General features: G+C 55.3%; 1 protein-coding gene across 1 annotated transcript in view; it reads right to left on the minus strand.

Moving 5' to 3' along the window:
* Positions 1-2,020: 2,020 nt before the first annotated feature.
* The window catches only part of LOC145337582 (E3 ubiquitin-protein ligase CBL-like), a 59,513-nt gene continuing 47,393 nt past the window's right edge, over positions 2,021-14,140 (minus strand). Inside the window, exons 10-14 of the mRNA XM_080182374.1 lie at positions 11,420-11,662; positions 10,417-10,502; positions 7,814-7,993; positions 5,470-5,537; positions 2,021-2,401 (exon numbers count right to left, since the gene is read on the minus strand). Coding sequence (XP_080038500.1) covers positions 2,217-2,401; positions 5,470-5,537; positions 7,814-7,993; positions 10,417-10,502; positions 11,420-11,662 — 762 coding nt within the window. The 3' untranslated portion in view covers positions 2,021-2,216. The remainder of the gene's footprint in view (positions 2,402-5,469; positions 5,538-7,813; positions 7,994-10,416; positions 10,503-11,419; positions 11,663-14,140) is intronic.

The following is a 14,140-nucleotide window of genomic DNA, read 5'->3' on the forward strand; positions in this document are numbered from 1 at the left end:
GGAGAGAAAAGAGCTGATGTTTTGAGCCTTTGACGTAGAATCCTACAGTGTAGAAGGAGGCCATTCAGCCCATCGAGTCTACACCGACCACAATCCCACCCTGGCCCTGTCCCCATACATTTACCCCAACTAGTCCCCCTGACACTAAGGGTTAATTTAGCACGGCCAATCCACCCAACCCACACATCTTTGGGCTGTGGGAGGAAAGCGGAGCACCCGGAGGAAACCCACGCAGACATGGGGAGAATGTGCAGACTTCACACAGACGGTGACCCAAGAGCCAGGACTCGAACCTGGGTCCCTGGCGCTGTGAGGCAGCAGTGCGCCACTGTGTCATCCGGTGGAGTTGAATTAACGCTGCAATGAAGTTACTGTGAAAATCCCCCAATTGTCACAATCCAGCGCCTGTTTTTGATTTGCTTAGTTATAGACACATGTATTAGTACACAGTGAAAAGCATTGTTTCTTGTGCTATACAGATAGGGCATACCATTCATAGAGAAGGAGAGAGTGCAGAATGTAGTGTTACAGTCATCGCTAGGGTGTAGAGAAAGATCAACTGAATATAGGGTAGGTCCATTCAAATGTTTGACAGCAACAGGGAAGGAGCTGTTCTGGAGTTGGTTGGTACGTGATTTCAGACTTTTGTATCTTTTTCCCAACGGAAGAAGATGGAAGAGAAAATGTTTGGGGTGCATGTTTGATATTTGTGTAGCAGTGGTTTAGGATGTTTGGGCCCTAGCGGAACAGGAAATGTGGTAACTTGATGGGACGTGCTGAGTTCGGGTACAATGAGAGAGAATTTAGCATGGCCAATGTACCTAACCAGCGTATACTGTCAGAGGTGGAGATGCCGGCATTGGATCAAGGTGGGGACAGTAAGAAGTCTCACAGGTTAAAGTCCAACAGGTTTATTTGGAATCACGAGCTTTCGGAGTGCTGCCCCTTCATCAGGTCAGACACCAATCAAGCACAGTGAGCGTCGATCAGTTATCAGACACACATCATCAAACATAGAATAATTGGTCACCACACCATCACCAGGACATCACTGACTTAACAATCTAACCAAGAAAACTTTCTTTACACCCTCACGTTCCACATAATTGCAAAACACATCGCAATCTAAATGTCTCAGGCACCAGTGTTGAGGTTCATCCTCAGTAGAGAGTGAGGACACTACTTGTGTGGGTGGGGAACATATCCAGTTACAGGGAGGTAGAAACATGGCTGAAAAATAAATAAAACTGAATGTACCCACCCCGGGTATTTATAAAATGCCTGAGATTGTCCAGTGTAAAGCCCATATGACCCAGTCCCACACACCACCACTCCACACCCTACACCACGCACAGACAGAGAGAGAAGTGGGGAGGTTTAGAGGGGGAGTTCCAGAGTTTAGGGTCACCCCCCGCCCCGAGGCAGCCCGAGACCCAACCGCCAGCAGTGGGGCGATGGGAATCGGCTCGAGAGGCCAGAATTGGAGGACTGCAGAGATCTCGGAGGGCTGCAGGGGTTGGAGGAGGCTACAGAGATAGGGAGGGTTGTAGGGGATGGAGGAGGATGCAGAGATAGGGAGGGTTGTAGGGGATGGAGGAGGATGCAGAGATAGGGAGGGTTGTAGGGGCTGGAGGAGGTTACAGGGATAGGGAGGGGTGTAGGCGCTGCAGGAGGTTACAGGGAAAGGGAGGGTTGTAGGGGCTGGAGGAGGTTACACAGATAGGGAGGGTTGTAGGGGCTGGAGGAGGTTACAGAGATAGGGAGGGTTGTAGGGGCTGGAGGAGGTTACAGAGATAGGGAGGGTTGTAGGAGCTGGAGGAGGTTACAGAGATAGGGAGGGGTGTAGGAGCTGGAGGAGGTTACAGAGATGGGGAGGGTTGTAGGGGCTGGAGGAGGTTACAGAGATAGGGAGGGGTGTAGGAGCTGGAGGAGGTTACAGAGATGGGGAGGGTTGTAGGGGCTGGAGGAGGTTACAGAGATGGGGAGGGTTGTAGGGGCTGGAGGAGGTTACAAGGATAGGGAGGGTTGTAGGGGCTGGAGGAGGTTACAGAGATAGGGAGGGTTGTAGGGTCTGGAGGAGGTTGGAATCCAGCTCTCCTCTCTCACAGAGGCAGATTTTGTCATTAAGGGCAGCAGGATGACAGGGATACTGTGGGTGAGGTGGGAACCTGCGGGGAAAAACTCCCCCTCCCACTCCCCTTCCCCCTCCCCAGCCCTCAGCTCTGGTTAGCGAGGTTTGAGTGACAGACAAACTCCTGCAGAATAGTGCGTGCGATCTCCAGGTCATTGCGTGCGATGCCCAGGGCCTTGTGGACATCCTGTGGCAGGTATCCCTCTCGGATCAGTATCATTGCGGCGTGTGGGTGACTGGCTGGCTGTGCCGAGGGACCAGGCGGGGAACCTGCGGGGAAAAACACACCAGCTTTCACAATCCGCACAAAGGCCATTCGCTCCATCCTCCCAGTGCTGGAATACACCTCCCTTCCCACAGCCAGGCCTCTGTCCATCCCCCTCTGCACCCCACCCTCATCTCCATATCCTCTATCTCCTTTCTGTAACTTCCTCCAGCCCCGACAACCCTCCCTATCTCTGTAAACTCCTCCAGCCCCGACAACCCTCCCTATCTCTGTAACCTCCTCCAGCCCCGACAACCCTCCCTATCTCTGTAAACTCCTCCAGCCCCGACAACCCTCCCTATCTCTGTAACCTTCTCCAGCCCCTACAACCCTCCCTATCTCTGTAACCTTCTCCAGCCCCTACAACCCTCCCTATCTCTGTAACCTCCTCCAGCCCCTACAACCCTCCCTATCTCTGTAACCTTCTCCAGCCCCTACAACCCTCCCTATCTCTGTAAACTCCTCCAGCCCCGACAACCCTCCCTATCTCTGTAACCTCCTCCAGCCCCTACACCCCTCCCTATCTCTGTAACCTCCTCCAGCCCCTACACCCCTCCCTATCTCTGTAACCTCCTCCAGCCCCTACAACCCTCCCTATCTCTGTAACCTTCTCCAGCCCCTACACCCCTCCCTATCTCTGTAACCTCCTCCAGCCTCTACACCCCTCCCTATCTCTGTAACCTCCTCCAGCCCCTACAACCCTCCCTATCTCTGTAACCTCCTCCAGCCCTACAACCCTCCCTATCTCTGTAACCTCCTCCAGCCCCTACAACCCTCCCTATCTCTGTAACCTCCTCCAGCCCCTACAAGCCTCCCTATCTCTGTAACCTCCTCCAGCCCCTACAACCCTCCCTATCTCTGTAACCTCCTCCAGCCCCTACAACCCTCCCTTTCTCTGTAACCTCCTCCAGCCCCTACAACCCTCCCTACCTCTGTAACCTCCTCCAGCCCCTACAACCCTCCCTATCTCTGTAACCTCCTCCAGCCCCGACAACCCTCCCTATCTCTGTAACCTCCTCCAGCCCCGACAACCCTCCCTATCTCTGTAACCTCCTCCAGCCCTGACAACCCTCACTATCTCTGTAACCTTCTCCAGCCCCTACAACCCTCCTTATCTCTGTAACCTTCTCCAGCCCCTACAACCCTCCTTATCTCTGTAACCTTCTCCATCCCCTACAACCCTCCCTATCTCTGTAACCTTCTCCAGCCCCTACAACCCTCCTTATCTCTGTAACCTCCTCCAGCCCCTACAACCCTCCCTATCTCTGTAACCTCCTCCAGCCCCTACAACCCTCCCTATCTCTGTAACCTTCTCCAGCCCCTACAACCCTCCCTACCTCTGTAACCTCCTCCAGCCCCGACAACCCTCCCTATCTCTGTAACCTCCTCCAGCCCCTACACCCCTCCCTATCTCTGTAACCTCCTCCAGCCCCTACACCCCTCCCTATCTCTGTAACCTCCTCCAGCCCCTACAACCCTCCCTATCTCTGTAACCTTCTCCAGCCCCTACACCCCTCCCTATCTCTGTAACCTCCTCCAGCCTCTACACCCCTCCCTATCTCTGTAACCTCCTCCAGCCCCTACAACCCTCCCTATCTCTGTAACCTCCTCCAGCCCTACAACCCTCCCTATCTCTGTAACCTCCTCCAGCCCCTACAACCCTCCCTATCTCTGTAACCTCCTCCAGCCCCTACAAGCCTCCCTATCTCTGTAACCTCCTCCAGCCCCTACAACCCTCCCTATCTCTGTAACCTCCTCCAGCCCCTACAACCCTCCCTTTCTCTGTAACCTCCTCCAGCCCCTACAACCCTCCCTATCTCTGTAACCTCCTCCAGCCCCTACAACCCTCCCTATCTCTGTAACCTCCTCCAGCCCCGACAACCCTCCCTATCTCTGTAACCTCCTCCAGCCCCGACACCCCTCCCTATCTCTGTAACCTCCTCCAGCCCTGACAACCCTCCCTATCTCTGTAACCTTCTCCAGCCCCTACAACCCTCCTTATCTCTGTAACCTTCTCCAGCCCCTACAACCCTCCTTATCTCTGTAACCTTCTCCATCCCCTACAACCCTCCCTATCTCTGTAACCTTCTCCAGCCCCGACAACCCTCCCTATCTCTGTAACCTCCTCCGGCCCCGACAACCCTCCCTATCTCTGTAACCTCCTCCAGCCGTTACAATCCTAAAATGTCTGGACACTGTCAAGAAACAGAACCCACACAGTGTCATCTGGACGTGTCCATATTGCTATTTTGCGAATTTAAACAGACCCCTTTGAGGAGAATTTTCCAGTCTCGCTACAACGCCTGTGATGGGTGTGACACGGACCTCGGGTGGGATTTTCCGACCTTGGAGAGAACCTGACTGGAAATCCCGCCTCGTGAGTCTCAAAGACCCTTAAGATGGTTAACACTTGTTGGTGGTCTTTTGTCTCTGAGTTTCCAGATCAAAGGAAGCCACTTTGCACTTTCAGGAGCGCTGTTCCTTGTCTCCGAGAAAAACCTGGACAGGTACATGGATGAGAGGGGTGTGGAGGGATATGGTCCAGGCGCAGGTCAGTGGGATTGGGCAGGAAAAAGGTTCGGCACAGGCAAGAAGGGTCAAAAGGCCTGTTTCTGTGCTGGAATGTTCTAAGGGCCAACTGGGGACGGAACAGCCAGACTTCAAAGGAGGTTTATCTTACAAAACAGGGCTGCTGATAGAATTAGAGGGTCCACAGAAGGAAATGACCAGATCTCTCCACAAACGGCACCTCCTCGAACCGGGCCCCTGGCGCCGTGAGGCAGCAGAGTTCAAGTGGCCACCAATGGGTGCGACAGTTTCCAACATCACTCTGGCCTGCAGCAGTAAGGCCCCACCCTCCGATTATAATACTTCCCCCTCTTCCTCGGGGTTTGGGAACCGTGTCCTGTCGGGTCATGTCTCGGTGATGAGGGGGAGCTAGGGGTTCATTTTACCTTCAGTTAAAGAGACAGTTTAAAACATATCAACCTTAGATCCTTCACACCCGTCTAGCCAAGGTTCTGTCCAAATTTATTTCCCCGCCCCCACCTGAGTTGCAAGCAGGCACACTCACCTACTGGGGTTCTGGGTCTCTGGGTGGGTGCTGCCGATTCCTGGCGCAGTTGCTCACTCCGTATGACCCTGTGAACAGCAGTGAGACTCTTGTTAGAGATGGAGGGGGGAGAGTCACAAGAGGAAAGGGGAAGGAGGCTGGGCACCCTGGACGTTCCCCGTCCCCCGGACAGTACAATCCCCTCGCTCACACATTGGCAGTACCTCCAGCGCCAATGGATTAACCGCAGCGCAGGGTATTAATGGAGTGAAACATGTCACACTGGACACTTCAATGGGGAAGAGCTCCTTGTAGGTTAGTGGCACCGAGTCTTACAATTAACCGGCCTGGAGCTGGGATGGAATCTTCCACCATGGCCCCTTATTGTGAGTAACACCCGACCCTCCCCCTCAGTAAACCTCTCCCCTCTCCCACCTCATCCTTCCCCTCCGCCACCCTCCCTCCCCCAACCTTCACTCACCCCTCCCTCCACACTCCCACCCTCCACTCACGGCTCCCTCCACTCTCCCACCCTCCACTCACCCCTCCCTCCACTCTCCCTCCCACCACTCACCCCTCCCTCCACTCTCCCTCCCACCACTCACCCCTCCCTCCACTCTCCCTCCCACCATTCACCCCTCCCTCCACTCTCCCTCCCACCATTCACCCCTCCCTCCACTCTCCCTCCCACCATTCACCCCTCCCTCCACTCTCCCTCCCACCACTCACCCCTCCCTCCACTCTCCCTCCCACCATTCACCCCTCCCTCCAACCATTCACCCCTCCCTCCACTCTTCCTCCCACCATTCACCCCTCCCTCCACTCTCCCTCCCACCATTCACCCCTCCCTCCACTCTCCCTCCCACCATTCACCCCTCCCTCCACTCTCCCTCCCACCATTCACCCCTCCCTCCATTCTCCCTCCCACCATTCACCCCTCCCTCCACTCTCCCTCCCACCATTCACCCCTCCCTCCACTCTCCCTCCCACCATTCACCCCTCCCTCCACTCTCCCTCCCACCATTCACCCCTCCCTCCACTCTCCCTCCCACCATTCACCCCTCCCTCCACTCTCCCTCCCACCATTCACCCCTCCCTCCACTCTTCCTCCCACCATTCACCCCTCCCTCCACTCTCCCTCCCACCATTCACCCCTCCCTCCACTCTCCCACCCTCCACTCACCCCTCCCTCCACTCTCCCACCCTCCACTCACCCTTCCTTCCACTCTCCCACCCTCCACTCTCCCCTCCCGCCGCTCACTCCTTCCCTTCCCTCCATCCCTCCCTCAACCTCCACTCCTCCTTTCCTCTTCCTCCATCCCTCTTCGTCTTGTCTTCCTCCACCCATTCCCCCCTCTCCTCCCTCCCTTCCCCATCCACTCCTCCCTACCCTCCCACCCTTCCCCTCTCTCTCCCCTTAATGTCTCCCCTTCTGTACCCCCTCCCTTCCCCCTCCACCTCTTCCTCTCCACTCCCCCCTCACTCATCCCTCCCCTATCCTCCTCCCCCCTCCGGTCTCCTACCCTCCACTCGCCCCTCTCTCCTCCACTTCCTCCCGCTCCACCTCCATTCCCCCCTCTCCCTTCCACTCCCCCCCCTCCCCTCCACTCCCTCCCACTTCCCCTCCACTCCATCTCCCTTCCCTCCTTTCCAAACCTCCCCCACCTTCCCTCTTACCCCACCCCTCCACTCCCCCTCCACTCCCTTCTGCTTTTCCTCCACTCCACCTCCCCTCCCCTCCGTACACCCTCTTCCCTCCGGCCCCCTCACCCTCCTTCAGCCCCCTTCTCTCCTCCGCCCCTCCCTCTTCCCCTCCTCTCCACTGTTCCTCCTGTCCCTCGCTCCTCCCCCCGATGGGTGGATTGGGGGATGGGCCATTGGAAGATGGCGGGTAGGGTAGGTCATGTGATTGGACTTCCCAGGGTAAAGTCAGCCCGAGATTACAACCCAATCGGCGGGCGGGGAAGGGGAGAGGGTCATTTACCCCCATTGTACCGAGTCTGGGGGGCAGGGAGATAATTTACCCCCATTGTACCGAGTCTGGGGGGCAGGGAGATCATTTACCCCCATTGTGTCCAGGCTCAGAAGGCAATATTTAAAAGGGAATAGTTTCCGGAGATGTAGGGGAGAGAGTGGGGAGTTTAGGGGAATAATTGGAGAGGTTTCTCCAAGAGATAGTAGAGGGTGTGATAGACCGAATGGCCTTCTCTGTGCCGTGTGAGTCTCTGTATGTAGAAAGCTCGCTCCCGTTGGGGATTGGTTCAATGGTTGAGTTGTGCCTTTGAGTTTTGAGTGACTCTACGGCCTGGTTTGTCCTCATTGGGCTGCCGTACACACCAGCTCTGGGCCAAGACCAAACAGTTACCATGGCGCCCAGCCAGTGGGGGGCGGCTGGGTGACTGCAAGAGACGAGAAGGGGGTCCAGGGGCGGGCAGGGGGCGAGACCACCCCGCCGTCAAGTTCCTCATCGTCGTCGTCCTCCTCCTCCTCCTCGTCCTCGCTGCTCGACCAATCCTCAAAGATGAAGGGAGTTCTGGGATAGGTCCTGATGGACGGCAGACAACGAGAATGGGACAGGGACAGAGATGGAGACGGAGTGGGGGGGGGGGGGGGGGTGCGTGGCGACACCAGGGGGTGGGGGGAAGGGAGGGAGACACGGCAACATGGGAGGAGGAGGACATGGAGACACGGGGGGGCGGAGAGAGAGAGACAAGGAGGGAGAGACGTACAGGGAAAGAGAGAGAAAGAGACAGAGAGATTCAGAGGGACGTGGAGGGAGAGAGGGACACACACAGAGAGACAGAGAGAGAGACAGAGAGATTCAGAGGGACATGGAGGGAGAGAGGGACACACACAGAGAGACAGAGAGAGAGACAGAGAGAGAAACAGAAAGATTCAGAGGGACGTGGAGGGAGAGAGGGACACACACAGAGACAGAGAGAGAGAGAGAGAGAGAAACAGAGAGATTCAGAGGGACATGGAGGGAGAGAGGGACACACACAGAGAGACAGAGAGAGAGACAGAGAGAGAGAGAGCGATTCAGAGGGACATGGAGGGAGAGAGGGACACACACAGAGAGACAGAGAGAGAGACAGAGAGATTCAGAGGGACATGGAGGGAGAGAGGGACACACACAGAGAGACAGAGAGAGAGACAGAGAGAGAAACAGAAAGATTCAGAGGGACGTGGAGGGAGAGAGGGACACACACAGAGACAGAGAGAGAGACAGAGAGAGAAACAGAGAGATTCAGAGGGACATGGAGGGAGAGAGGGACACACACAGAGAGACAGAGAGAGAGACAGAGAGAGAGAGAGCGATTCAGAGGGACATGGAGGGAGAGAGGGACACACACAGAGAGACAGAGAGAGAGAGAGCGATTCAGAGGGACATGGAGGGAGAGAGACACACACACACACACAGAGACAGAGAGAGAGAGACAGAGAGAGAGAGAGACACAGAGGAACATGGAAAGAGAGAGAGAAAAACAGAGGGATTTGAAGAAAGAGCGAGGCAGAGGGAGGCAAAGAGATGGGGAGGGATGTGACAGAGAAAGAGAAGGTCATTGAGGGACACAGAGAGACAGGACAAGAAGGGGTGATGGGGGAGATAGGAACATGGAGAGAGAGGGGACATGGAGAAAGAGGGCATGGACAGGAGGAAAGGAGATGGGTATGGGTGAGAGAGAGAGAGAGAGAGGGGGGTAAATGGAAAGACAAGAGATGGAGACGGAGAGAACATAGACCCACACACACACACGGAAACACAGACAGACAGACACACACACAGACACACACACACAAAGACACACATGGACCCACACACATGGACAGACACACACGGACCGACACACACAAACACACACACAGAGGAAGAAAAAATGATTAATATTCTGATCAGAGTAACAATTCCATACAGACAGCGTTCAGTGAAATGTAGGGAGATCACAGGGGTTAGGGGGGTGCATGGGGTGTTGGGGCTGGGGGCGTGATAGTTGGGGGTGTGTGTTGAGCTGAGTTGTGAGGTGGGAATCACAGTGCCAGCAGGTCTAGACTGGCAGTGGTTGAATTTGGTGTCTGACTGAGACACATTGGCCTGGGGATGCCCCAGTGAAGGCCCAAGGCCTCTCAAACATGGCACAGGGGGATGCACCAGGCCTCAGACGCCAAGGGAGGCCTCAGACTCCATGACAGACCCCAAACTATCACCCCAGGCTCCAGGAATGGTTCTGGGCCTCACACACACACACACACACACACACACACACACACACACACACACACACACACACACACACACAGAGCAGGGCAGGCCCTGGATTACAGGCCCACCCTCAAGGTGCAATCTGGCTCTCGGAGTGATCCCAGGCCAGGAGAGGCCGAGGAGAGGGAGAGAAGGAGAGGGGGGGAGAGGGAGAATGTGAGAGAGGGAGTGGAGGCAGAGAGAAGAGGAGTGAACGCGAGATAGAGGGGAGAAAGAGAGATAGAGCGGGAAAGAGAGAGGGGAGGAGAGAGAGCGAGGGAGGTGACTGGGAAAGAGAGAAAGGGAAGAGGGGGGAGGAGGGAGAAGAGGTTGGTTGAGAGGGAGAGGAGGGAGAGAGAGAGGGAAATCGGGAAGAGAGAAGGGGAGTGAAAGAGATCGGGGAGGAGAGAGAGAGAGAGAGGTTAGTGAGAAAGAAAGAGAGGGGAAGAGAGAGTGTGTGCGAGAGGGCAGGGAGAGAGGAGGAGATAGAAGAGGGATAGACGGGGGCCGGGGGGAGAGGGAGGGGTTTGGTAGGAAGGATGAATTTTGGTGTTTTGCGGGGTGCTGTTATCTGGGAAAGCTACAGGCGACGGGAGGAGAGGGGGTGCTATGAGGGGGTGAGGGGCGGGATTACGTGGTGAGGGAGAGGGAGGAGGGATTATGAGGTGAGGGTGAGGGATTATGAGGTGAGGGTGAGGGATTACAGGTACAGTGTAGGGGTCACTCACTGTGCCGAGGCTCCGCTGGCATTGGCGCTCGCTGGGGCTGCCAGCGTCAGGTACTTGGCTTCCACCATGATCCCATTGGCTGTGCCCTGGATGGATTGAGAAGGTCAAAGGTCAGATGGCTCAAGGCAGAGAGTTAAAGCCCTCCCACCAAACCCCATCCCCCGTCCTGTCCTTACTGACCCTTCAGGCCAACATTACTGTCAGAGGGTCAGTGCTGAGGGAGTGCTGCACTGTCATTCACCCTCTGACAGTGCAGCACTCCCTCAGTACTGACCCTCTGACAGTGCGGCACTCCCTCAGTACTGACCCTCTGACAGTGCGGCGCTCCCTCAGCACTGACCCTCTGACAGTGCGGCACTCCCTCAGTACTGACCCTCTGACAGTGCGGCACTCCCTCAGCACTGACCCTCTGACAGTGCGGCACTCCCTCAGTACTGACCCTCTGACAGTGCGGCACTCCCTCAGCACTGACCCTCTGACAGTGCGGCACTCCCTCAGCACTGACCCTCTGACAGTGCGGCACTCCCTCAGCACTGACCCTCTGACAGTGCGGCACTCCCTCAGTACTGACCCTCTGACAGTGCGGCACTCCCTCATTACTGACCCTCTGACAGTGCGGCACTCCCTCAGTACTGACCCTCTGACAGTGCGGCACTCCCTCAGTACTGACCCTCTGACAGTGCGGCACTCCCTCAGTACTGACCCTCTGACAGTGCGGCACTCCCTCAGTACTGACCCTCTGACAGTGCGGCACTCCCTCATTACTGACCCTCTGACAGTGCGGCACTCCCTCAGTACTGACCCTCTGACAGTGCGGCACTCCCTCAGCACTGACCCTCTGACAGTGCGGCACTCACTCAGCACTGACCCTCTGACAGTGCGGCACTCCCTCAGTACTGACCCTCTGACAGTGCAGCACTCCCTCAGCACTGACCCCCTGACAGTGCGGCACTCCCTCAGCACTGACCCTCCCCCGGTTGAATATCTCTGCACTGTGACTTACCGAGCCAGTGTGCCGTCTCTCCGCCCCCTTCCGGTTGAGGATGATGTCCATCGCTGTGAGCTCACCATCCCGCGGCCTCTGATTGGCTGCTCGTTCCGGAATGGGTGGGGCCGGCCCCCTGGCAGTGCCAGCGCTCTGGGGGGGCACTGCAGGAAGGACGGGGAGGGGCCGACTCTTCATATACTCCAGCATGGCGGTGGTGAGGGGTCGCTCTGGCAGAGCAGGGGGGGCCGTTGTCCTGGGCTGGTGGACAGGAAGTGACAGGGGCAGTTTAACCAAGTCTCTACCTCTCGCACCCACCACCCCACCCCCCCAATAACCCCACCCCTTCCGACTTGCCATTTCCAGTCCCCCCACCCCAGCGAGCAGCCCCATTCTTTCAGCCTTCCTACCCTCACCCTAGTCACTGACATGCGTGCTATTTGACTCTGGCAGGCATCGCACTTGAGCCCCATCGCATTCCCCAGTCTCGATAATGTTCCGCCCACCACAGGTAGGGGGAGCCACTGGCTGACCTGACCCCCACTAGCCCCGAGGCCAGAATGGTTTGGGGGGGGTGGGGGGGTTGGGGTGTTGAGATGACTAAACGCAACTTCCCAACATCTCCCGGAATGAATCCTAAAATCATAGAATCCTACAGTGTTGGAGGAGGCCATTCGGTCCATCGAGGCTGCATTGATAATAGTGGTTAGCACTGCTGCCTCACAGCGCCAGGGACCCGGGTTCGATTCCCGGCTTGGGTCACCGTCTGTGTGGAGGCTGCACATTCTCCCCATGTCTGCGCGGGTTTCCTGCGGGCGCTCCAGTTTCCTCCCGCAGTCCAAAGATGTGCAGGTTAGGTGGATTGGCCGTGCTAAATTGACCCTTCGTGTCGGGGGGACTCGCTGGCGTAAATATGATAGGGTGGGATTGTGGTCAGGGCAGACTCGATGGGCCAAATGGTCTCCTTCTGCACTGTAGAGATTCTGTGATTCGATCCCACCCAGGCCCGTTCCCCTCACCCCACCCAGCTAACCCCCCTGACACTAAGGGCCAATTTAGCATGGCCAATCATCGTAAACTACACATCTTTGTACGCCAGCACCCAAAAGTGCCAAAGTCACCTGCCCCCACTGCCAGACCATTTGCTGACCCTGGGACAGCTGTTCAGAAGGTGGGTTGGTGGAGTGCTGTGGGGAGGCAGTCCGGAGAATCTGGTGCCTATGTTTAGCAATAATATTCAAGTCATCTGTCCATCTACCAATTTCCTTTGCATTCATTCACGGGACATGGGCGTCACTGGCTGGCCAGCATTTATTGCCCAAACCTGGTTGTGCTTCAACTGAGTGGTTCCCACGGCCATTTACATAAGAACATAAGAACATAAGAAATAGGAGCAGGAGTCGGCCATCTGGCCCTTCGAGCCTGCCCCGCCATTCAATAAGATCATGGCTGATCTGTCGTGGCTCAGTTCCACTTTCCCGCCCTCTCCCCATAACCCTTAATCCCCTCTCTTATCAAGAACCCATCAACCCGCGTCTTAAAAATATTTAACGAGGCAGCCTCCACCACTTCAACGGGCAGAGAATTCCAGAGATTCACCACCCTTTGAGTGAAGAAGTTCCTCCTCAACTCCGTTCTGAACTGCCCCCCCTTTATCTTGAGGCTGTGCCCCCTAGTCCTACTGTCTTTTTTGAGCGGGAAGAGTCTTTCCACCTCTATCCTATCCATCCCATTCATCATCTTATACGTCTCAATGAGATCTCCCCTCATTCTTCTAAACTCTAACGAGTACAAGCCTAGTTTATTCAGCCTCTCCTCATAGCTCAACCCCTTCAACTCCAGAGGGTTCAATTTCAGAGGGTTGTTGGGAGTTAACCGCATTGCTATGGCTCTGGAGTCACATGTAGGCCAGGCCAGGTAAGTACGGCAGATTTCCTTTCCCTGGGGGGGGGGGCATTGGTAAACCAGATGGGTTTTTTCCGACAATGGTCATCAGTAACATACAAACATAGGACGTGGAATCAGGAGTCGGCCATTCAGCCCTGACACACTGTTCATCTTGATCCTGGCTGATCATCGAGTTCAATATCCTGATCCCCCCCCTTTTCCCCCCAATATCCCTATGAGCTAGATCTAATTTCTTCTTGAAATCGCACAACGTTTTGGCCTCAACTACTTTCTGTGGTCATGAATTCCACACACACACCACCCCCTGGGTGAAGAAATTTTTCCTGACCTCAGTTTGAAAAAGATTTATGCCTTATCCTCAAGCTATGACCCCCTCATTCTGGGCTCCCCACCATCAGAAACATCCTTTCTGAATCAACCCTGTTAGAATTTTATAAGTTTCTATGTGATCCTCTCACTCTCTTCTACATTCTAGTGAATATAATCCTAACCAATTTAGTCTCTCTTCATTTCAGAGTGCATTCTTAATTCCAGACTGTTTTTATTGAATTCAGATTCTGCTATGGTGAGATTTGAACCTGAGTCCCCAGAGGACTATGCTGTATCTTTGGGATAATAGTCCAGTGATAATACTACAAAGCCATTGCCTCCTTATGTTAATACACAGCACTGAATTCATCTAAACGTGTGTTTCCTATTGATTAAGAGCTCAATCACATTTGCTTACATTGTTAGCTCGTGTATTTAACCTATTGAAACCTGTGCTGGATTAACTGACAAATACCAAGATTGGTGTTGGATGAGGGTGACTTCTTGGGGAGCTGTTCTCAG

Source organism: Carcharhinus amblyrhynchos, unplaced genomic scaffold (assembly GCF_965287045.1).
Source record: "Carcharhinus amblyrhynchos unplaced genomic scaffold, sCarAmb.v2.hapA scaffold_53, whole genome shotgun sequence".
Taxonomy (NCBI): Eukaryota; Metazoa; Chordata; class Chondrichthyes; order Carcharhiniformes; family Carcharhinidae; genus Carcharhinus; species Carcharhinus amblyrhynchos.